Consider the following 23,126-nt stretch of genomic DNA (forward strand, 5'->3'; position numbering starts at 1 on the left):
CCTCCTTTGACCTGCGAAGGCCCCTTGAGGGCCCAGGGCCAGGGTCACCCACCCGAGAGCGACAGGGGCATTTCAAGCCCTGAGATCGAGTCCGGGGCTTGGCAAGCGTCCACACCCGCGCATTCGATGCCACCCTGGGTCCCTCTCCCTACGGTGCTCCTTTGGCGCAGCGGGCCTCAGCCCAGGGCTTGGCCGAGTCATTCCTGAAATCCTGCCTTGCTGCCTTCCAGTTTCACCTCGACTCGGTGGACAGCTTCAGTCAGCAGGGCGCAGGGCTGCGATCACCGCTGAGCCACCCCACCGAAGACGGAATCCCTCACGCTGGGCAGCAGGTGTGCCGTCTTCTCAGGGCCTGACCAGAAGGAGATGACCCAAGAGTTGTCGTCATGATGATTTGGGTTTTCGTGGCGCTACGTTGACTGTTCGGTCTAGCGTGCCGACAAATCCTCGTGCGGTGGCCGAGGGACGCTGGCCGAAGGGAACTGCAGATCGAGTCAAGAGACGGATGGCACGTACACACCAAGCTCGAATCGACGAGATGACGATCAACCTTCGTCCCGACTTCTGTGTTCTGCTGCCGCCCAAGCTTTGCGAAGAGGGGCCAAGTGCTGCTATTGTGCTGCGCTTACCACGGCAAGACGCGGGCATGGGGACACAAGCGTGACACCTGTCCTGCCTGCGCACCTCGAGATTGAATGTCAGAAAATGTCTCAACCCGTGGGGGCGGACCATTCAATTCACCAACCAGTACAGCCTGCTCTCTCAATGGCAGCGGCACTGGCCACAGCATGCACAGGAGGAGCCAGGAAAAGGCACCCCCAACCACTCGGACAGCCGCTGGCTAGCGAAGCCAGGCAAAATGAGGTGTCCACAGTGCGACAACGGCAAAGACGGAATTCTCCTTGGCCTAGTGCCAGCAAAAGACAGGGCACGCCAAGTTGGATGTGCGGGATTTTGCGGGATGACGATGCTATACGGGGGGCTGTTGAGTAGCGAGCCCCAGCACAGGCCGAGGCGCAGGCGACAAATACGGTGCGTGTCTGCGTGTTTTGTCACTGTCTTCTGTTGCCGCCATTGACACATTGTCAATCTTTTCGTGTAAAGCGGTGGTCACTCGTTGGACACGTCGTCGGCACCATGCATTCGATGCCTTCACGATTTGGTAACCCTTTGCCAACGCTTTGCTAACTGGTTCTCCGAGCTTGCCTGTCTCCTCGTAGCCCAACACTTCGACTTCATCGAGACCTCCACCTTCCAGCCAAGGAACAACACCTCATCAGTCGGGCCCCGGAGCCGGAGAGATTCAACACGCTGGAATGAACGGTGGCTCTGCCGTCTGCCGTGCCGCTTTCGCCGTTTTCCTGAAGTAACCCCCACCATACCCACCAGGAGCGTGGAGTAGAACCCACCAGGGCGACATCCACGCCTCTGACCTTTCGGGACATTTCCACTGGGCGACAGGCCCCCGTGCTGCAGTGCCATGTACATTGCAGGCTCAATTGAATTGAGTGCTCTGGCCCTGTCGTGGTGGCTGGCGGGCAGGGTGAGCTGCTTCCAGGATCCATTATTAGCCAGATGAATGGACTAGCATGCAGAGTCAGCCACTTCGGTTTACGGTGTTTCACGCCTCCATGCCCGATTCATGCTTCTTTGTCGACGCCTGGTCGAATACTTTCGCCGCATGAAACCCTCCATCGGCTCTGCTCACCCTCATTGCGCTCCAAATGGCATCCCGTGCCTGTTGATGGGGTCGAGGGGCGGTGAAAGGGGGGGAGCCACACTGGATCTCGCATCGGAAAGAAGACAACGACCACTACTCCATGTCGATACCTTGTGGTGGCTCTTGCTCACCGCTGGACGCACCTCAATTGAGCGAGCAATAATGGTAGGGTTCCGCAAATGAGACGTGACAGATCACCCTCACGGACCCCTCGTGGCCCTCCCTCTTCCCCTAATTTCTGAGCCTCGCCTCGCTGGGTCTGCATCTTGGAGGCGGCATGCAGCCGACATGAAGGTCTCACTTCTGTTCATCCCGAGCACCTTGCTTCTTCCTCGTACAGAGAGCACCCTTCTTGGCGCTTCTCCACACATGCGGGTGAATGAACACCATGCAGGAGAGCTCTCACAGCTTTTACACAGCTGAAGCCAATTTCTGGCTGGCTGGCTGGCTGGCATCTTTGCTGACGGCGCGCATGTATCCCTTTTCGCTCGGGTCTGGCTACCAAGACTTTTGTTCGTCTCATCATCATTTCTGTCCCCTAGACAGAGAGCTTGGCAGCCGAGAGACCATCCGAATGTCGGCACTTCTCAGCATTTGAGTTCACTAGAAGGACCTGTGACATGCCAGACGCTTTCGACATCGTCCCAGCAGCCCGTACCCGGGGGCCTCTTTCGACACTCCCTCGCAAGCTTGTGTCCCATCGGCTCCCGCAGCTCCCGTGGGCACGAGCGAGAGGCTTCTCTCGTGTGCCCCATCATCATGTTTCCGTCCCATCCATCGTAGCTCTGCAAACCAGCATCGGCGCCAGAAGCCCACCACGCTTGTCCTCGCCGCCGAAATGCACCGAGAGTGACGACATCAGCCACCCTCCACGACACCACCCTTCCTGCACGTTCTTGGCACGGGACCCGGAGCTGAAGGAGCTTCACCCACACCTTTGCCTGCGCGCAGCGGCGCCGTGACAAGCGGGCGAGCGGGGGAATGTGATGGGATACTCGGAGGTGTCGCCTGACGGTAGAGAAGGATGGGGGTCAAGTCAGGTCAGGTTTCACCGTCACAATACTGTGTGCAACCAACGTGACTGACGACAGCCCAGAAAAAGGCTCGTGTCATCAGGAGACGGGAACGCCGCGTTGGTGCCAAACTGGTGATCATCTCGGCAGGCGAAGTGCTCTCCTCCGAAACGGTAACTTTGAGAAGGTCCATTGCATTCGTGAAACCACAAGCCGCGTGCGACTGAATGCGGCGCAGGACGGCAACACGGGCAGGACGACAACCCGTCGGCCAGCCGAGAGCAGCGACAACAGCAACACATCGTCACTACACCCAGTGCTTTTCCCGTGGCAGAGGCCGTCACCCCACGCGAGTCCACCCACAACCCTGGAACCCCGCCCTTTCTTCGCGATTAGCGACCCTGTTGCAGCAGCTTCAACCCCGCATTCGCGAAAGTTATCGTGCCACGACTTGCTCTGGTCTGCTCACCCCCCAGTCTCCATTCACCTGCAACGTCTGGCGCGGCACTGGCGGCGCGGGGAATAAATTGGCTTTCCAAGCAGGATGAAGTGACGACACGGTTGATGCGGCGCTACAAGTTAGTGGTTGCTGTTGTTGTTGTTGTCGTTGGTGGTGGTTGTTTGTATGATGCATCTCGGTTTCGTCGGCACGAGGCTATTTCCCTGTTCCTGCCGTGTTGTCAAGGGCGGGTAGGAAAGCTCACGCATCGCATTGAGTGCATTAAGTGTCGCCAACCAGGGGGCCTCCCAGTCGCAGTCGCGGCCGAATCTCCTGCTTGGTACTTCGCGAGGACATACAGATGGGCCGTCTGTACGCCCCCCGATCATTTGGCGGTGACCCTGTCGACAGTGGTACGTTGGCGCTCACTCAGGCCCAGGGGTAACCATCGCACTGGTCACAGGAGAAGGCCATGTATCGGAGCATGATTGGCAGGCTTCGGATTGACCATCTCCTGCCGGATGCTGCCCTGTACTGACCAGTCGCCTGTGCCAGAACAACAAAATGCATGCATGTCCACGGCACGGGATGCCATTCCAGAAATGCTATGCGCGAAGTTCGCCAGGTCAGAGAGCCAGCACAGACGAGCGGCTCCCCCCTTTACGTCGCATGTTTGGAAAAATACGTCGCATACTGAGAAATGCGTCGCGTGGTCATGCTTCTGTGCCGCTTATTCGTCCCACTAGTAGAGCCCTATGCGTCGTCGGCGACTATCACAAGCCTCCCCCCTCTTGGCACCCCCCATTATCGTGTTTGACCGTAAGATCTCCCCTGTTGTACAGAGATGTGCGATTTGCTGGGAGGATCGCCCGCGGCATATCCTGTCGGAGAAAGCAAGAGAGGAAAAGGATTGTCGGTCATGCCGCTCCGATCGACAGCGGGAAACAAGATGGCGAATTGTGAAACGCTGAGCAGGCTGCACACCTCGTGGGTGACCCGTGAGGTTTTGGGCCTCAACGCTGCCGTCGCCGCACGCATGGCGTTGCCGGCCGCGAGTCCTCACCTTACGGCCGTGGGTACCGTCGTGTCGTGTTTTGGGGTCCCGCATGGCGATGCTGGTGTACTGAGCATGATGGGCTTTTGATTTTCTGGTGTCATGGGACCGCGGGCTTCCACCGCAAGTGCAAGCTGCAGCAGCCACCGAGTCACCGCTGCTGACCGACCGAGATCTACCTGCGGGCCGTGCTGTCTGGCACTTCGTGTACCTGCCCAGATTGGCTTGTGATAGGGGTCTCTGCCGCCTCTGGGCTGCCAGAATGGCAGTGCTATGAAGGGCAACGCTGCGTGGTTACGTGATTGTTGAGACATGTCGTGAGGGGATCGCCATCCACGTTGGCGCAACACGCAACACACAAGGTGTCGTCAGCTCAAACCTGCGTTAGCCCCAGCTGTCACTGAGACGTTGCGGCCACCGATCCAATTTTTGCACACTCTCTCGACTGTTGATCGTTTGCCCGACGACGCGCCCAATAGTCCGCGCAAGGCGGTCCATGTGGTGTCTATCAACAGCCTCCACCGGCAGGCATGTCTCTGACACTGCCACGCGCCATGGCCGTGTGCATGCTTGACGCGGCGAGAAACGCTGGTAAGAACGAGGTAAAACGTAGCCAAACGGGAAAGATCTATTCTTGTCTCTCATGTACTTGTACTTGGCCCGTCCTGGTATCGAAGGATCGACGAAATGGATGGCAAGATGGCTCCATTCGCGGTTTCAATCCTCGGTGGCGAGAGCAACTAGAATCCTCCATGTAGTTGGTTCCTGCTCGGTCAGCCGTCGTGCTTTTTCTGGTTAAATGCATTGTAGTACTTATGCTGGTACGCCTCGCTTTGTGCATGTTATGCATTGCTATGATAGAGTACCCAACTCTCAACGATACCGCTCAATCGGGCTCGCATCCGACTCACGTGACTGGACCGAAAATCTCCCGGCTAGCCGGTCGCGAATGGAGTCAGGCGAAGATTCCTGTCCCGACCTCACCTGAAGCTCCCGCCAGCATCAGACCCCAATTGCCCTCTCAGCCCATCATGAACTCCCTCCGCATCGCGCGCGCCGCTCTCCGAGCACGCCCTGCCGCTATCCGCGTGCCTCTCCAGCGCCGCACCTACGCCGATGCCGTCCCCGACAAGGCAAGCCCAGCAGCCACCTCGACGACCTCCCTGAGCCTGTCCGGCTAACCATTTCGCAGATCAAGCTGAGCCTGTCGCTCCCCCACCAGGTACGAATGCGATCCTATGCCGAGAATGTCGATTGCTACGGCGAGATGGAACACGGAGATGAATTGGGCACACGACGATGATGCCGATGGACCGAGCCGAGCTAATTGCCGCACGCAGCCCATCTACAAGTCCCAGGATGTCGTCCAGGTCAACATCCCCGCCGAGTCTGGCGAGATGGGTGTCCTCGCCAACCACGTTCCCTGCATCGAGCAGCTGAAGCCTGGTCTGATCGAGGTCATCGAGGAGAGCGGCGGCAGCAAGCAGTTCTTCCGTACGTCATGACGAACCCACCCCCCCTTCGAACCAGTACACGAGGCATCGACTGGTCCACTAACCCGTGGGAAAAACGCAGTCTCGGGCGGATTCGCCACTGTCCAGCCCGGCTCCCTCCTGAGCATCAACGCCGTCGAGGGCTACCCTCTCGAGGACTTCTCCGCCGAGGCCGTCCGCACCCAGATCGCCGAGGCCCAGAAGGTCGCCAACGGCAGCGGAAGCGAGCAGGACATTGCTGAGGCCAAGATTGAGCTCGAGGTGGGTTCTCGCCGTTGACTCTATGATTTGATGCGTGCATGCTGACGTTGAAACAGGTTCTCGAGAGCCTGCAGGCGAACCTGAAATAGAGGAGCGTAGGAGGAGCCGTCTAGCAGGAGGCGTTGTACATCACAGTTACCGATTCCCTAACCGCCGATTTGGCATATACCTTAGGCATCGCGTTGCGTAATTGACCGCTTCTTGCGATGTTTTATGCTGTTGATCTCCCCTTCCGCGCGTGTTTTTGGTCCGGTCGTGCCTTCCCCTAGTGGCAGCAACAGGGCCTCTGCCTCCTCCTTTCCACTGCGGCTGCGGACGCGGCTGTTCATCCTTCCCTGTGCCCTAACATCATCCTCGAAAGAATGAGGAGCTGACTTTGTCCTACTACATGTCTCCTCGCTCCAGCATCCTTTCTTCTGCGTTGCACAGCAGTACTTAGCACTGCTTCCAGACTGACAGCCGTGGCTACAAGGCTTACATTCTAGTTCTTACGGCATCAGCACGCCTGCCGCCATGGAAAGCTGCGACACGACGTCCACGGCATCGACGATTCCCCGACCGCCGAGCACCACCCCGCGCAAGGGTCTCGTGTCTTCTCGCATCCGACACCTCGCTGCGCCAGAGCCAGCAGATCGAGCTCAGTCGCCAGACGAAAGAGAACGACAGAACACATGGCTCGGGTAGGGTCGACGAGCTGATGTGACCTTTGCGCAGCCAGCGTCACGGAATCGATATGCCGAAGAGTCAACGCCTCTTGCCCATGACCACGCCTTCCTGGGTCTGCCATCCGGCCGGAAGAAGCATGATGAGGATCACGGATTGACCGAGCTGTGGTTCCGCGGGCGCGGCGGCCATTTCGGCCAGCACGGCGTGCGAGACCATGATACGCCCTTCATCCACCTCCGTCCGACCGTTTCGACGGGCCGTCTGCGGCCAGGCATGAGCCAGCAGCGGCACCAAGCTCTTCGACCTGCTCTGACGTCTCCGAACCTGCGAGAAGCAGCTACGCTGTACAGGCATGTATCAGCTCAATCTCGCGTGTCCGCAGACAGTGCAATCAGCACGTCCACGATGCGCCGCCAGGATGCTCGAGACATGTTTGACGAGTTCGGAATCGACCTACCAGAGGGCTGGCTTTCGGAAGACGACGGCGTGGCCTTCGCAGGCGACGGGACAAAGAGTAAGACCGACCGTGTTCGGGTCTGCCACTCATGCGGTGCGCCCGTCACGACCAACAAGTTTTGTTCTGACTGCGGACACTCTACTTGTGTCAAGTGTACGACCTCGCCAGCGAACGGCAATGCTGACGATTCGACCGTCACTGTTCCTTCGTACGAGGGCCATCCCGAGACACCACAGACAAGGCAGCAGGTGACGTCGAACACAATACCCACGACGCCGTCAAACAGACCCCGCACCGAGACAGATCCGAAGACGTCGTCAGACAATGCTCACATCGCTGTCAAGAACAACCCCTTTGTCATTGCGGATCAGAGAACCAAGGGCAACATCGCCCAGCCTAAGATGACTGGTACTGCAGCCCGGGCACGGAAACCCACGCGGCTGTCTGACTGTGTACCACATCAGCAGGGACCCTCTGTACGCAGACCAGACGTCGGACCAGGACATGGACCAGTTCAGCCTGGGGAGCGTCTGCTGACACACCACACCAGCCACCATGCCTCCGGGCACTCAACAGCTCAAGGGCCGGGTACCCACGCGGACGCCGTGGCAAAGAACACGGCACAAGGCGACCCGTTTCTGGATGCCGAGACCGAGGAGCCGCATTGCCAGTCGATGAACTCTCTCGACAAGAAGATTGATCAGCTTTACCATCATGCCGAGGACATGTACCACGCCCAACACATCATGGAGCATCTCGCCGCTGGCTCCGCCGCCATGGAACCCGGGAGAAGCGTCTCAGCTCGCCCGGCCCGGCGGCTCTCCTACTCACCTGCATCGAGCCGCGAGACGTCGTCGATTTCTCCCTCGGCGCTGCGTCCAGCACCGCACAGCATCGGTACAGACGCCCTCGCGCGGGTCAACACGATCAAGAAGACGCACACAATGGGAAAAGACCCGCTCTCGCGCATCAGAGAGCAGGAGAGACCACACGGACACTCACTCTCTGCCGATGGCAAAGAAGGCAAGAAACCAGGACCGAGCTCGATCGCCACGCCCAAGGCGCGGCTTTCCGACCCACCAGCCTGGCTCTCCAGTCCCGAGAAGCGCGCAGGCGATGCCAGTCTGCATCTGAAGAAGACGGACACGAATTTCACGGCGGATGCGAAAACGACAGCCGAGGCATCGTCCCACGTCCAGGACACGCGCGGACCACCGACAACGCCGCCACATACTGCCGACGTGACTGTCGGCGCGGCGTCGTGGCCGAGACTCAAGCCCGTCATGAAGACGACGCCCATCGCGGAAGAACAGCAGAGGCACTCGGTGCTGTGGAATCACGTACCGCTACGGGCATTGACAAAGACCGACACCCTCGCATCCAAGGTGGCCGAGCCTGCGTCGGCACCATCGTTTCGACAGCACCAGCTGCGCAAGGTAACATACCCCGAGGCAGCAGATCTGCAGACGAAGCGAGCTGCCGCTTCGGTGGCTGGGATGGCCAAGCCAGACTGCTCGACATGCTCTGTCACGGGCGCCGCCACGGCAGCGACCGCTTCGGCGAGCGATCGCGACGAGACACCAACGAGGCAGAACGATCCGGACGAGCTCTTCCTGCCCTACAGACCCACGGTGGGAAGCAGTACAAAGACGTTGACCGTCGCCGAAGTCGAGCACGTTCTCGCGTCCACATCGATCCTGCCCGTGGCTTCCCCGCCTTCGGCACGCCAGGAGGAGATGGAGGTGTACAGCCCGATACCCATCATGCCGCCGAACCACAGCTGTTTCTAGAGGGAGAGGTACCTGGCGCTGACGGCTGAGGTGCGCCATCTCAAGGCTGAAATGTCGTCGCGTGAGGGTGTCAATGACCGGGCGGTGGGTGAGGCCGCAGCAAGGATGGCTGACGCTGGCGTCGAAACGGATGATGCTTCGCGGCGTGGCGACGGAGGCATGGCTGTGGAGGGGCTCACCATTGTTATGCACATGCTGGGCAAGGATGACTTGGTCGTGAATACGGATCTCCGGGGCGTTGGTGCGTGTGTGGAGTCGTAACGTGAGGTTAGCGCTCATGAGCATTGTTAGCTATGGTAGCATGAGAACGCGTATGGCATTGTCTTCCCCAGACTAGCCTGGGATTGTAGGTCTCGTTCAAAGGTCTGGTGAAAGGTCTGGTGAAAGGTCTGGTGAAAGGTCTGGTGTTGTCCTCGCGATTGAATCGGCCTCAACCGTCCAAATGGCTGCGCCGGAATGCCGAAATCCGGAAGCCGTTGACGCGCTCTTGTCGAATCAGAAGGGACCCTCGTCGGAACGGTGGGCACCGAGAGATCCGGGTGGTCGCGGGGGGGCGCGGAACCCCTGCGATGGGCCAATGGCGGGCGTCATGACTTTTCTTGCATCATCTTTTGGCCCCTGGCCCCTCCATTGACTATCCCCTCCATTGACTATCCCCTCCATTGACTATCCCCTCCTCCGTGGACCATGGCCTCCTCGTCTACTATAGCCCCTCCGTAGACCACAGCCCCGCGAAACGACATCTCTACGCACTAGAGACGGGTCCCCCCCATGCGCCTTAGCTTAGCAGACACGAGTCGGTCTCACAACTCCCGGGTCTTCTTTCATAAGAGTACCGGATGCCCTCCATGTCACTGCTCCGAAGCACACTATCTCGACACCATCTCACCAACAAGAACTTCAGACCGAGTCTTGCCACCCTAGGCTCTTCACTATTTACTCGATCACTGACGCAAACCACCTCAAAAATGTCCTCAGATAAGCTCCCCGAGGCAGCGCCGCGCAACCCACACGGCGACTTCAAAGCCGTCGAGGCCGCGCGCCCCGACTTTGACTCCTCGGCCTCCTTCCACTACACCAAGACGCCGGCGCCCGCCTGGCAGTACGGCGACGGCGCCAACACGTCCTCGTCGGCCTCGCACGTTGCCATCGACCCGCACGCCGCCGGCCGCCCCGCCGGCTTCAACTACAAGTTCCTCATCTCGGCCATCACGCCGCGGCCCATCGCCTTCCTGTCGACGCGGGCCCGTGACGGCAGCGAGAACCTCGCGCCCTTCAGCTACTTCAACATGATCAACCACGACCCGCCGCTCTTCAGCGTCGGCTTCTCCAGCGGCCTCGCGGCGCCCAAGGACTCGCTGCGCAACCTCGTCGAGACGGAGCGCGTCGTCCTCAACATCATCTCCGAGCCCTTCCTCGAGGCCGCCAACGCCACCTCCATCAACGCCCCGCACGGCGTCTCCGAGTGGCACGTCGCCGGCCTGACGCCCCTGCGCGACACGGACAACGGCGTCGCCCGCGTCGGCGAGGCCGTCGTCGCCATCGAGGGCACCCTCGTCTTCACCAAGGAGTGGGCCAGCAGGGCCACGCCCGGCACCACGTCGGGCACCCTCGCCGTCATCGAGGGCACCAAGTTCTGGGCCCGCGCCGACGCCGTCAACGAGGACCGGAACCTCGTCGACGCCGACGTCCTGCGGTCCGTGGGCCGCCTCGGCGGCATCACCTACAGCCGCACGCTGGCGGCGATCGAGCTGACGAGGCCCGACTTTGACAAGACGCTGGGGCGGGAGGGCTATGCGAAGCTCAAGGCCGAGGGCGAGGGGCAGTGAGGCTCTGCGGCGCGTGGCGTAGAATAGACTATACCCCCTTTAGATCAATGCCGCGATGAGGCGGTGTGATGTTGGTTCTTCGGTGTACGTGGTTCAATGTACGAGGCTTTTTTTCCGACGTGGACGCCGTCCTTGTCCTTCTCATGCCCGGCAGCATACGGTTCGAACGAGGACTTGGCGGGAGAAATCGACACCTGTATCTAGGGTAGCTACGTAGTGCCTTGTGTAGTCCCTCCGCCGTTGCCGAGGCCGATGCGATAAGGTTTCCTGCCTCCTGGCTTGTGTGACAAGGATTGGTTGTTGTTGCAAGTAAAGTTCGTCGCGCGGCAGGACACCGCGGGAGCGGCGGACATGAACCGGGCAATCACTGAGACCAAGTTCAAACGTAGAAGAAATGGGGAGGCAGGCTTGATTGCGACAAGGCGCAATCTCAGCACAATAGGCCTCCTACGCTGCAGCAGGCCGTCGCGTGGTGCAGGTGGGCGTCTCCATGTCGTTGTCAGGAGCCCTTTTGGTTTCACTCCTGAATCCTTGAGGACGTTGCGATGGCTGGGTATTGTGTTTCCCAACAGGATCATTATGTTTATCCCTTTCGTGTACCTGGAGGCCTTTTCGTTTATGAGGTCGCCAGTCTGGGTTCATTGAGGGAGCGTCTAGCCTTCGTAAGCGCAGAACCCATTGACTGTCACGATAGCCATATTCCAGTTGTCCGCTAGTTCATGAGATTCATTTCGTCATCCGGGGGGAGGATGTTCTGCTAGAATGTGCTTCGGTTGTTTCGGTTCCTATAGTACCAACGCCTCTAAGTCTGTTGTATCGGTTGGCTACTTTTCGCAAACTCGGCCTTTTATGTGGTGCTGCGAGCGCCTTGCCTTGGCTATACTAACAGCGTTGCTCGTCATGAGTTGGCACCTCTGTTCGCCCAGCGATGCTCCTCAAGGGGAAAGCTTTTGGTCGTGTCTGAGAGCCCATTGAACAGGTCTGAGAGCCCAGTGAAACCATGGCCCTCTCGCCGTTCCCCCTCTTTTGGGCGATTCCAGGAGCTGCCTAAGTGGAAGGTCACAAAGTCGCTGCTATTGGGTGCTCAGTAGCGGTGATAGGTCAGTGGCGGTGATAAGTAAGGTAGCTAGTGTAGACTGTCAACGATTGAGAGAGAAAGTCTACTTACCCTTACGGACACTGAACCGACGCGAAGGCTGGCAGGTTAAGTGTCAGCTCGCGGCATGTAGTGCCCACACCATGATGGACTTCCAGACGTGGAAAGAACCCAGGGCTATTGGCGACCGGTCCGCGAAGGGAGAACTTGGTGAAGCGGTTTGCTTGGAGGCACAAGTTAGCACTACCTGTGTACCCACCCGAGGATTGTACGTCACTTCAATTCAGAACCCAAATGAACATGTCCACGTCGTCTTTGTTCCCAGAGCTCATCTTCTCGCAGACCAGGGTAGTTCAAGAGAGAGAGTGGAAAAGCTTGACCGCCTTTAGAGGTATGAGAACTGCTGTGAGGCTGGCGTAAATATGGGGTTGACTCCGTGGTCAGAGACAGCGTTCGGCAAGCGATGAATACTACGTGATCCTGGTTTCGGGAGTATGATTGGAGTGGTCACTAGTACTGGAAGCAACATTTAAACAGTATCATAGCTAATGCATAAGATTTGATGTCTTCAGTAGCAAAACATGACCATCTATCTTGTGACATGTGCTCAATGATGTAGCCCCAAGCAGGTAACATGATGCATTATCCTCGGTTTCAAGACATTTCCTCCCACAAGTGTCTGTGCAATGCCATTCCTCTCGCGAGGTGTGGATGGTCATAATAGAATCCGAAGATCACTATGAAACCTCCGCCTCCATGACTATCGCAAGCAATAGACATAGTGGCGGATCAACGACCCCGAAGAGTCGCATCATTTCCGCATCAACAAGCAGCAGTTCTCCACAACCACGAAACACTCTGAATGACGCCTTGCGGCCCATGAGACGTGGGTGGTGCCTTTCGGCCCAGCGGTGTTGCCTTTCGGCCCAAGCCTTTCGGCGCAAGGGTGTTGCCTTTCGGCCCAGTGGTGGTGCCTTTCGGCCCAAGGGTGTTGCCTTTCGGCCCAAGGGTGTTGCCTTTCGGCGCAGTGGTGGTGCCTTTCGGCCCAGCGGTGTTGCCTTTCGGCGCAGTGGTGGTGCCTTTCGGCGCAGTGGTGGTGCCTTTCGGCCCAAGGACAGCGGGTGTTTTCTTGCGGTCTATCGGGTGGTGGGTGGTGCCTTGCGGCCCAGGAGGCTGCGTGTTGGGGAGGTTTAGGGTTGCGGACGAGGGCCAGGAGGGTTTCGTTTCATGTAACGAAGCATCTTCGAGCATGCTTCGCTCAGCTTGATCTCTTCGCCAGCGTGGTACCTGGCTTTCTGTCTTGCGAAAAGCGACTTTTTCTCCTCGTCTTCTCGCTCCATCTCAGCCAAGTTCTTTCCGGCGGCGGCGGCGGGGGGTCTGAAAGCCACATTTGTGGTGCCTTGCGGCCCACTACGTTGATGAGGCATGGCGGCAGAGGCGAGAGTGGGCGAGGGGCGAGGGTTGGGATCGGTACGTTGCAGCTCGGTCGAGTCCTGGCGACAAAGAGATCGCGCAGTTGGCGCAAGCAATCGACGGCCGCCGCATATTTTTTGGCGAGGCCCCTTTGCTCCAGGTTATCCTCCAAGGTTGCGTCGTTCAGCAGCGCGAAACATGTGTCCAGCACCCGGAGGCTGGCTTCGTCTTCCACTCGAGGTGGTCGCTGCGAGGGGCCGGGAAGGGAAGGAGTCGAATGGGAGGAGGGGCGGCGCTGGGTTTGCCGAGCTTGATGCTGCCCCGGCTTCTTTTCTTGCCGCAGCTTGACCGAGAGCCGCATGGTATTGCCCTGCGGGCTCCGGAAAACGGTCCCAGCCGACGAAGCCATCTTTCGCGGTTGCTTCCGCCGTTTGTCGTCGCTGCTTGTGGCTGACAGCCCCTGAACTGTCTGTCCATGCAGTCACCGTCGAAGCCCCAGTATCCGATGGTACCCCGCCTGGGCATGAAGCGCTTGGGGATCCAGCCATAGAAAGCTTGCGAGGCACCGGGCGAGCAGTCTAGTAAGTCCAGGGAGGTCTCGCCGCCGTCCCGCTTGTTGAAAAGCATGTTGAAGCCCTTTTGATATAAGTCGGGCAGGGTTTTGTTAAATGGCTCGATGAGCCTTCCGGCCGTGTGCGGTTCCGGGAGTGGGCCGTCATCTTGGGCACAGTATGGCTGCCATTCGGCCCCTCGATGGCGTTTTATCGTCGTGGACCAGGGCCTGACCGCGTACTCGGGCCCGTCTTCGCTCTTGCCACATTTGAACATGGTGTAAACCTTGGCGGCCTCGGCCTCGGGATCAGAGGGGTGGCGGCGGGTGGGAGGGGGAGGGGGTAGAGTCGGCTGGCGACAGTGGTAAATGGCGGGTCGCCTCCGATGGGAAAGACGCCCTGGTTGTCGAAACGAGGGTAAACCTCGTTGGGATATTGGGACCAGACGGGTGGTTCGTCGGCGGCCTCGTTGTTTCTGGCGAGGGGTTCTCTAGCCTCGTCCTCCCAATCCTCTTCTTCGAACTCTTGCTTTATATAAATGAACGACTCAGCCACCTCGTCCGTGAGGTCCTGCTCGGCTGAGACCGCCCAAGATTGGCCCATGGCCGCGTCGTTGTTGTTGGCACTCATCTGGCATCTATGTTAGCCATCGAGCACCTGACATTGCTGGCAGTTACATACTGTGGTGGTGCTGGTGTTGGTGTTGCTGCTGCTGATGGTGATGTTGATGATGATGGTGATGATACTGATGGTGATGATGATGATGGTGATGATGATGATGGTGATGATGATAATGATGGTGATGATAATGATGGTGATGATGATGATGATGATGATGGTGATGATAATGATGATGGTGATGATAATGATGATGGTGATGATAATGATGGTGATGATAATGATGATGGTGGTGATGGTGGTTGTGGTGGTTGTGATGGTGGTGGTTGTGGGTTGAATTTTCAGGGCAAACAGGAAAGTGGCAGAGGTAAGAGAAAATAATTAACCCTATCTGGATGCCTAGAGTCACAAGACCTAGCCAGACCGAAGTCGAGGAAGGAGCAGAAATAGATGACGAGGCACGTGCCCGCGAGTCCTATCATGATGCTCTTCAATTCAAGTGTAAAGACTTATTGGCCTTTCGTCACCAGTAACATTCTGGGATACCTATCGCTGGTGGCATGATTATGGATTTTCAGAGAGAACGCGAGCAGACCTTGGGTCTGCTCCAACATGGCGATTTGTTGAGCTGAGTACATACACTCGCTTATCTCAGCATGATGATTGATGATCCCTCAAATTGCAAGTATACGAAGACCATAGCTCAACCTGGGTATGTTCTACCTACCTAGGTATAATGACAACATGCTGGAGCATACTGATTAACGACCAAGGCGAGGTAGCTGTCGCCAAGTGGCCAACAGTCTCGACGATTTCCAGTTCATGCTATGTAGAAGTGAGAAGGCAAAGATGCTTGTGGATTAGATCGACACCAACAACTTCACTCATCCTCGTGAGGAGCTACCCAAGGTAGCTCGGGTTATCTTCTCATAGCTTGAGTCACCAAGTTATGTCTGTGCTGGAAGGTAACATTCCACCATGTTGCCGTACAGCTTACCATTAGTGTGAGACTTTGAGAGGAGCCATCAAAGAAACATATTTAAGCCCTGTCCATGGATTGCTATATCATTCTATGAACTACTACAATATGTTACCGAGACATGGTATCATCAATAGTGGGCATGTATGGCTGGGGGCAGGTTAATGTCCAGAGACTGTACATACCAGTTATTGCCATCAATGGGCATCAATTATAATGACGATGAGTAATAAAAGTCCTGAAGTTGTCTGCATAATCATGTTCGCAACCATGTTCAGCAACATGTTAAGAGATGCTATGTCTTGAGAGGTGCGTTCGGCGGAATGTGCTTGGCCATCAGCACCGCAAAATTTCAATGTCCCATAACATTCTCACAGTGCAGAATAACCATGAGGTGGTGTATCAACCAACCCGGCATTGTGGGTACCATCAATCGACTCTTGGGATAGCAAGTGAGCATCATCCTGGCTATGCTACGACATTGTGGTGACCCAAGTACACGACGTCTGCAACGAAAGCCAAGACTGGTGAGTGGATTACATAAGCTTGATGCCGTGAAGCATGACAGTTCACGTGACATCGTGTTCCTTCGCCTCAAGATGTCATCTTGATATGCGGTAAGCTCAAGCCAAGGAACAACCTTTGTGAGGTGGTCCCGAGGCTTGGCTGAGCCTAACTTACTGTGCACTCGCACTGGCACGGGCCATGCTGACCTGAGTTTGTCTCACATTGTGGGGATTGGGGTGGCCCGGACTAGCCCAGTCGGCAAAGCTACCGATCCCTGCGCACCACTCAAGACAATATATCCCTCATTCCTTTGCTCTTTGTCAACAAACAGCAGCCGCCGGTCTGATGGCGAAATGGTATCGCGCTAGATTTCGGCTCTAGCGATTGCGGGTTCGAGTCCCGTTCAGATCTAACTGTTCTTTTTGAAGTTCTCGTGATAGTTGAGCTTCAACACGTTTTTTTGTCCACACAACTCAAATGACGTCACGTTCCAATGCTGAAACATGTGCAGCATGCACACGGAGCGTGGCTTTCTAGCTGACTAATTTACTCGAGTGTTGCAAGAGTGGTTGTTGCTGAGGTCTTGTTCATTCATGGTCGACGCGATTTTGCCTTGGGTCGAGTGATTGTCCAAAATGTTGCATTGGCGTGATGATATTTGGCTCCTGTGAACCCGAGAGCTCCTGAAATGAAGAATGTGGCACGGATTCTTCTGACTGTCTCAGGTGGAGTGGGAAAAACTCATGGACCTTCACTCGCGAGACGTAAAACCACATGATATCAGCAGCTGAAGTGAAGACAGCGACATGGCTAGCACCCACCGGTTTAAACTTAAAGAACAACTGCAGCAGATGTCTGAATTGCCCTGGTCTAGTGCCAGGCCAGGTCCTCAAGCATGTTCTCACTCGACGCAGCTTATCATACTCACTTAATGATGCTCACCATATTCAATCACAGTAGCGACTCAAAATTCCCCACAGCTTTTCAATTGTTTTCCCTATCCTCTCTTTCTCCCATTTCTACAGCATGAGACCTGCTCATGAATATGAAGAGCGGCTCTGACGCACGATCGAAGTCAGCCAGCAGCAGCATCACACGTCAAATGAACCACAACATGCCAAGACGCCTCAGGAAACCAACACAACTCACCTTCCACTCCGCGTCAACCCCCCGAGCCCCCCAGCCCGACGCCCGCCACCGCCGACCGTCGAGATGGAGTCCCCCGGCCGCACCTCATCATGATGCCGGATGAACATGGCAAACACGGTCCCCTCCGTCGCCTCGCTCACCTCCGACACGGTCCGCCGCCGCGACGCAGGAGGCGGAGGAAAGTGGTTCCGGCGACTGGCCAACTCGTCCCCGGCCGAGGAGCCCCGCCTCCTCCTCGTCCGCCCCGGCGGCTCCCTCTCCTGCCCGCCCGCGCCGCCCGTGCCGGTCGAGTAGCCGCTGCTCGACGCGTACGGCGCCGGCGACGCGCCCGTCTGGAGACTCACCTGCTCGAGCTGGCGGCGCAGCGCCGACACGTCGTCGCGGCCCGCGCGCGGAGCGGCATCCGGAGCCACGGCGTCGCGCGTGAGGCCTGCGACGGTCGAGACGCGGCTGCGTTGCGTGCGCACCGTGACGTCCGTCCACTCGGTCGGCACACGGCGGGACGCTGTCGAGGCCGCGGCTTCCGAAACGGGGCCCGAAGACGGCGCGGCGAGGGCGCCCTGGAAGGCCGGGTGGATCGCGTCGGCGGATGCGCTGCCGCCGGGTTGGCCCCAGGCGGCGCGGGCGCCCGGGTGGTTGTCCGTGGCGAAGTAGTAGCTTCCGACCTGGCTGGCCCATGCGGGGCCGGCCTCGTCGTCGCCGCCGTCGTCTTCGTCTTCGTCTTCGTCTTCGTCGTCTGCGCGTCGGTGCGCGCGCTCGGCGAACGCGTTGCCCGTGGGCTCGGGGGCTCGACGTCGTGGCTGGCCTGCGACCTGCGACGATCCTGCACGAACCAGTCCGGCTCCGAAGTGCTCGACGGCACGACAGACAGGGGCGGCGTGCTCAACTCACCTGATTCGTAGCCGTGCCGGGCGCCCGTCATGCGCGCCTCCGGAAACGGGGGCACGTCGCCGGTGCACGTGAGCGCCGTCCTCGCCGTGTCCGACGGCCGCGGCGGCCGTGGCAGCGAGTACCCTTCGGGCGTGGTCTCGTCCTCGCGTCGCCTCTGGCTGCCGCCGCCGCCGCCGCCCTCGTCAGGCCGTCGCCCCTCGCGTCGCGCACGCCGCCTCTTCGCGCGGCGGCGGCGGCCCATCTCGCGACGGATCGACCGCAACTGGTCCGACAGCGCCTGGCTCTCGGCAAAGACGGCGCTCGCATCGTCGCCGAACCACTCGATCCAGGCGTCGACGAAGCGCAAGAAGGCCGGCTCGTGGCCCCGTTTCGAGCGCGCCAGCATGTTGGCGCGCAGGTCGACGAGCAGCTGCGCGCGTGCGCCGACGACGGCCAGCATGCAGGCCTCGCAGCCCGACCGGAGCGGCCGCAGCACGTCGGGCTGGAACCCGAAGCGGGCCGCAAAGTCGGCGGGCGCGATCCACAGGCCGGCGATCGACGTCATGCGGTACACAAAGTCCTGGACGTCCTGCGCCGGCGGGATGCCGTCGAAGCCCTGGTGCCGGCGGATGCGGTCCGACCGGATGCCGCACTCGGAGGCGAGCAGCAGGAAGAGGCTGCGCATGCGCCAGGGGTGGAGCTCCTTGTGCGCCTGGCACAGGACGGCGGCGTCGGGGACCAGGGGGAGTGAGTGCTTCTCCGACATTTTCATGAGCCCTCGCTTGAGGAGCTTGATGGGGTTGGCGCCCTCGATGGGCGGACGCCGGCAGCTCTGGGGGAGGTTGGCGACGGCTTCGCTCTGGCTGGCCTGCCAGCCGGCCGTCGGCCGAACGAGCCCGTGTTGGGGCGGGAGCGTGAGCATGGCAGTCAGCTTCTGCACCGCGCGGACGGGAAAGTCTTCGATGTGGTGGTCAGTCATGGTGGGCTCGTCGTTACGCGTTGGCGGTCACGTTGGTATGCTTTCAATGATCCTTCAGACAGACACTGTGCATCTCCTAGTGGTTCGAATCCTCCTCCTCTGTCTCGAAGAGACAGGAAGCCTTATAAGGCAGCAGAAAGACCAGCGCTCAAGACGAGTGCTCGAGAACACCAGGCGGAGGATCGGCCACCCAGCCTGTCGAGAAACACCAAGCATGCGCGCGACGCGTCGATGCCTGACGCCGTGCCGAGCAGAACAACATGCCCCAGGCATTGCGCGGTCTTTGTGAAGGGACAAGGGCTGTCAACGTCTTGGTGTCAAATGGTCGGCGGCCCCTCGAATCACAAAGCATGGTCCTCCACGGAGCAACAAATTCTCTGCGTGACGACTATTCCCTAAACGATCAAAGGCGGCAGTTGGCAGGCGCACATTGGGAGTGTGCAGAGTGTAGGAGGTAGGCAAGGCGTGTTGGAGTCTCGAGACAGTCCGATGTCGCGTCAGTTTGCACAAGGGCTTTGTTGCTGAACAGTGACTGGAATACCTCATGATTGCCTGGTATAACGTACAACATCTAGCTCTCCACAGGGACAATGAGCATCATTACGCTTGAGGCTGTTCCAGTAGCGCTGGGTCACGGCAGGCTTCTCTGTTCATCGCTCCATCGGTACCTCGGGCAAAAAAGAAAACATCGCTGGGCACATCAGGCCAATGGTGAAAGGGTGTATTTCGTCGGACGTGGTCGACTGCCAGTGGCGTCTGCGTGTGTGCAGCACGTTGGTCGGCTTCACCCCAAGTCCGCTGTATAGAAACCCATCCTCCTTTCCGTCGCTTCCTCTCTGGCGGAACAGCCCACTCCATCGATGGGCGTGGCATCCGATCGGAGGAAGCCAAAAAGCAGGCTGCATGTGTGGGTGCATGCTTGGTATAACGGCCACTCTGACATGCCAGTCCTGGTCTGCGCCTCCCCGCCGCTGTACAATCCGGAACTCCGAGGCCCTCAACGCCGAGATCATAAGTATAGTGTCGTGGTTCATCAGCCGGGTCCGTCACGCGTGCATGTGGGGCAGGCGAGCAATCTCTTGCTCCATCCTCGTCCGCTCCAGGCGAATCTTAGCCGCCTCTGTGCCGTCGTCGGGTTGCGCCGGCTCCTTGAACCACGGATGGTTCAGGGCTTCCTTCGCCGTGATGCGGTGCGCCGGGTCGTAGATGAAGATCTTTCGCAGCAAGTCCAAAAAGTTCCGGAAGAACGTGTTGTTGGACGGGATGATTTCCTGCAGCGCGTCAGCAAGCTGGGTCGACGTGTCGTGCGCGCCTCATATACATACCGTCAGGTGCTTCATGGCTTTGACGAATCGCCTCGACGCCCGCGTAGTGTCTGTCGTGGGATAGTCCAACTTGGACCGCTTAAAGTACCTAGTGACGTCAGCGCCAGGACAAGATGGGATCTTTCGAAACAAAAAAACGCACTTGGCAGCAGGGTTTCCTGCGCTCCTCTGGGCCATCTTGCTGACCGACTGGACGAGATGCGTGTCGATCCTCGAACCGCAGACCATCTCCATCATGGCGAGGTGCTCCAGGTTATCGTGCGTCTGGAAGAGCGCGTCGCCGGTGAAGAACTCGACGAGGATGCAGCCGATGCTCCAAATGTCGCAAGGGAAAGACCAGCCGAGGCCCAGGATGATCTCGGGCGCGCGGTAGTGCCGTGTCGACACGACGGAGGAATGGTACTCGTCTTGGAACGTGGCAGAGCCAAAGTCGATGAGTCGAATCTCCGTGTCCAAGAGCACCCTCCTCTGATTCGCTTGTCGATTGACGGTCGACGACGAAGAGGGAATCTTCCTGTTGTACGTGAATGTCTGATATGTGTTGTCACAGAGAAGAATGTTCTCGGGCTTCAGATCCGTGTGGATGAGGTTCAAATCATGGAGGACTACGGAGAGAGAGAGTTAGCCTTGCCATCGACAGCCCGGCAGGGAGACAACATACAGGCCACGCTGGTGAACAGTTGACGGGCGAAGCTTTGAATCTGGCTGTTGGGGAAGGGCACAAAGTTGTTGCCCTTGAGGAAATCAAAGACACTCTGGCCGAGCAGGTCCATGACAATGCAGATGTGGCCCTGGAAGTCGAAGCAGTCCCGCAAATGAATACAGCGGTTGCGGTTTTCGTCGTCGTTGGCCTTGAGGGTGGCCAGCACACGCAGTTCGATGCGGGAGGCGTCGCGGTATTTTTGGACGGAGCGAATGATCTTGATGGCGACCATTTTGTTCCTCCGACGGTCGCGGGCCTTGACGACTTTGCCAAACGTGCCCTGACCCAACAGCTGGACCATTTGATCTGCGCGAGATTAGCGCCTGGCTGGCGAGAGAAGGCCGAGAAGGCAGATGCATGAGAAGGCAGGTGCATGAGAAGGCAGGTGCATGGGAAGGAAGGTGCCTGAGGAGGTAGATGCATACATTTGTCCGTGAGGTCGGCGTCGGGGACGACGACATAGTGGCCGTCGTCGTCGTCGACCTTGCTGTTCTTGTTATAGGGATGCTACAGAAAGACGGATTAGCCGGGAGCCAACGGTGGCAGGAGCAGGAGCAGGCGACGCACATCGTGGATGACGCGGACATGGACGTCGGGCGCCTTCTTGGGAGGGTAGGGCGGAGGCCTGTAGCTGGGACATGTGTCGCTGAGGGCCTCGAGCTCCCGCTTCTTCGCCTCTTGGGCGAGCTGCTGGCGGGTGGTTCTTTTCCTCTTTTGGCCGGCCTGGGTGTCTTCGTGGTAGCCGTTCGACGACGACAGCGAGGTGGCGGCGGTTGTGTGATGAGCCGAGCTGGTGGTCCTGTCGGTGGAAATGGTGGAGCCACTCGGGGTCGAGTGGTTCTGCGGCGTGTGTGCGTGAGAGCCGGCGTACTTGTTGTGATAGATGGGGTCGTACGGCTGGGGTTCGTCGTCACGCTTTCGACGCTTGGCGACATGGCGAGCGGCGGCACCGTTGGCGGCGGCGGTGCCGTTCACAGCGGCCGCGGCAGCTGTGGCGATGACCTTGACGCCATGATTGGGCGCCTGGCCAGGCTCCGGGCTGTCCTCGATGACAATGATCTCTTTGGGCAGCCCGTTTTGGTAGAACTTGTCCCAATCGGGGGCCTGGGAGCGCCGCCTCTTCCTCGTCGCCGACGACGGCTGCTGAGCAGACGACTGGGTATGTGTGGTGGTGGTCGGCATGGTGCTGGTGTTGTAGGCGGCGTCGGATCGGGGCGCGGGTCTCGACGTGTGGTGGTGGTGGTTATGGTGGTTATGGTGGTGGTGGTGGTGAGCGGCAGATCTGGGAATGGCAGCGTTGGATGCAGGCTGGGCTACATCATTTGACAGCGAGGCGGCCGCGTGATTATTGATGTCGGGCGGCGAGGCCGTCGAGTACTCGATCTGGCCGGGCGCAGGATAGGGAATGGGAGGCAGTCGAGCTGTTGTTGTTGTCGTCGTCGTCGTCGTCGTACTCGAGGCGGCGGTCGAGGAAGGGGTGGGGAGGATAGGGTTGCTCGCGGTGGGCGCTGCGCGGTGGTAAGATGCAGGGCCGCCGCTGGGGGTGCTGGTCTGGTAGGCCTGGCTGGCGTGGGGATGGGTATGGTGGGCGTAGGGATAATGGTTGTGACGATAATGAGAGTGCGGTGGGAGCGTGGCCGTTGCTGTGGTTGGGGTCGACATGGTTTTCCCCGTCTCTGGCAGAAGCGTCGAGTCTGTTGTGTCGAACAGATCGAGAGACCGAGGCGAGATGGGATGGCTTGTTGAAGGAGGAGGAGAAGCAGAGAAGGAGGAATCGGGTGACGGAAGGAGAGGCAGACAGACAAGACGGACCAAGCCAGACCAGACAGGCAAGGCAGGCTGTGGAGGTGGAGGTGGAGGAGGACCTGGACAAGGTGAGGTGTGTGTTTCGACGGTCGGCCCAAGCCAGCGCTGGGTGGAGGGTTGCCGGTCGCGGTCGCCTGGGGGGGGGGGGGGGGGCTTGTGGGCTGTGGGTTACGGCTGGTGGGTTGCGGGCTGGGGGGGGGGGGCTGTGGGCGGGAGGCACGCTGGAGGCACGCTGGAGGCGCTGAAGGTGGTCAACCAGAGTACCCAGGTACCAGGCGGTGCCGTGTCCCCAGTGCTGTCCTCAGGCCAACAGTGGAGTCTCGCGTGCTGTGGTGGTCCGTCCTTCAGGGCATGGGTTCTCTGGCGACGAGACACAGCACGTGCAGCCAGTGCCGGGTTCCCGTCGTT

At 58.9% G+C, this 23,126-nt stretch overlaps 6 protein-coding genes and 1 non-coding gene across 7 annotated transcripts; 4 read left to right on the forward strand and 3 right to left on the reverse strand.

Moving 5' to 3' along the window:
- Nucleotides 1-5,257: 5,257 nt before the first annotated feature.
- On the forward strand, nucleotides 5,258-6,069 carry ATP16 (delta subunit of the central stalk of mitochondrial F1F0 ATP synthase, atp16; the record flags this gene model as incomplete). The annotated part of the gene is made up of 5 exons (XM_028640399.1): nucleotides 5,258-5,359; nucleotides 5,419-5,448; nucleotides 5,567-5,720; nucleotides 5,802-5,980; nucleotides 6,037-6,069. The coding sequence occupies 5 exons, from the start codon at nucleotides 5,258-5,260 to the stop codon at nucleotides 6,067-6,069; spliced, it is 498 nt and encodes a 165-aa protein (XP_028495386.1).
- Nucleotides 6,070-6,493: 424 nt separating this feature from the next.
- Nucleotides 6,494-8,893, forward strand: D7B24_006263 (uncharacterized protein; the record flags this gene model as incomplete). The annotated part of the gene is made up of 2 exons (XM_028640400.1): nucleotides 6,494-6,568; nucleotides 6,695-8,893. 2 exons carry the CDS (start codon nucleotides 6,494-6,496, stop codon nucleotides 8,891-8,893), a joined length of 2,274 nt encoding a protein of 757 aa, XP_028495387.1.
- A 968-nt stretch (nucleotides 8,894-9,861) lies between these two features.
- D7B24_006264 (uncharacterized protein) lies at nucleotides 9,862-10,722 on the forward strand (the record flags this gene model as incomplete). Its single annotated transcript, XM_028640401.1, has 1 exon — nucleotides 9,862-10,722. One exon carries the CDS (start codon nucleotides 9,862-9,864, stop codon nucleotides 10,720-10,722), a length of 861 nt encoding a protein of 286 aa, XP_028495388.1.
- A 1,164-nt stretch (nucleotides 10,723-11,886) lies between these two features.
- On the reverse strand, nucleotides 11,887-15,400 carry D7B24_006265 (uncharacterized protein; the record flags this gene model as incomplete). Its single annotated transcript, XM_028640402.1, has 4 exons — nucleotides 11,887-11,891; nucleotides 13,717-14,134; nucleotides 14,206-14,412; nucleotides 15,398-15,400. 4 exons carry the CDS (start codon nucleotides 15,398-15,400, stop codon nucleotides 11,887-11,889), a joined length of 633 nt encoding a protein of 210 aa, XP_028495389.1.
- Nucleotides 15,401-16,225: 825 nt separating this feature from the next.
- Nucleotides 16,226-16,297, forward strand: D7B24_006266. The gene has a single exon. It is a non-coding gene; the product is annotated as a tRNA-Arg (tRNA).
- Nucleotides 16,298-17,031: 734 nt separating this feature from the next.
- D7B24_006267 (uncharacterized protein) lies at nucleotides 17,032-18,884 on the reverse strand (the record flags this gene model as incomplete). The annotated part of the gene is made up of 2 exons (XM_028640403.1): nucleotides 17,032-17,858; nucleotides 17,927-18,884. The coding sequence occupies 2 exons, from the start codon at nucleotides 18,882-18,884 to the stop codon at nucleotides 17,032-17,034; spliced, it is 1,785 nt and encodes a 594-aa protein (XP_028495390.1).
- A 1,046-nt stretch (nucleotides 18,885-19,930) lies between these two features.
- Nucleotides 19,931-22,574, reverse strand: KNS1 (dual specificity protein kinase kns1; the record flags this gene model as incomplete). The annotated part of the gene is made up of 6 exons (XM_028640404.1): nucleotides 19,931-20,155; nucleotides 20,210-20,297; nucleotides 20,352-20,814; nucleotides 20,871-21,218; nucleotides 21,338-21,419; nucleotides 21,480-22,574. 6 exons carry the CDS (start codon nucleotides 22,572-22,574, stop codon nucleotides 19,931-19,933), a joined length of 2,301 nt encoding a protein of 766 aa, XP_028495391.1.
- Between the last annotated feature and the right edge of the window lie 552 nt (nucleotides 22,575-23,126).

The sequence above is a fragment of the Verticillium nonalfalfae genome, assembly GCF_003724135.2.
Source record: "Verticillium nonalfalfae strain VnAa140/NRRL 66861 chromosome Unknown scaffold_43, whole genome shotgun sequence".
NCBI lineage: Eukaryota > Fungi > Ascomycota > Sordariomycetes > Glomerellales > Plectosphaerellaceae > Verticillium > Verticillium nonalfalfae.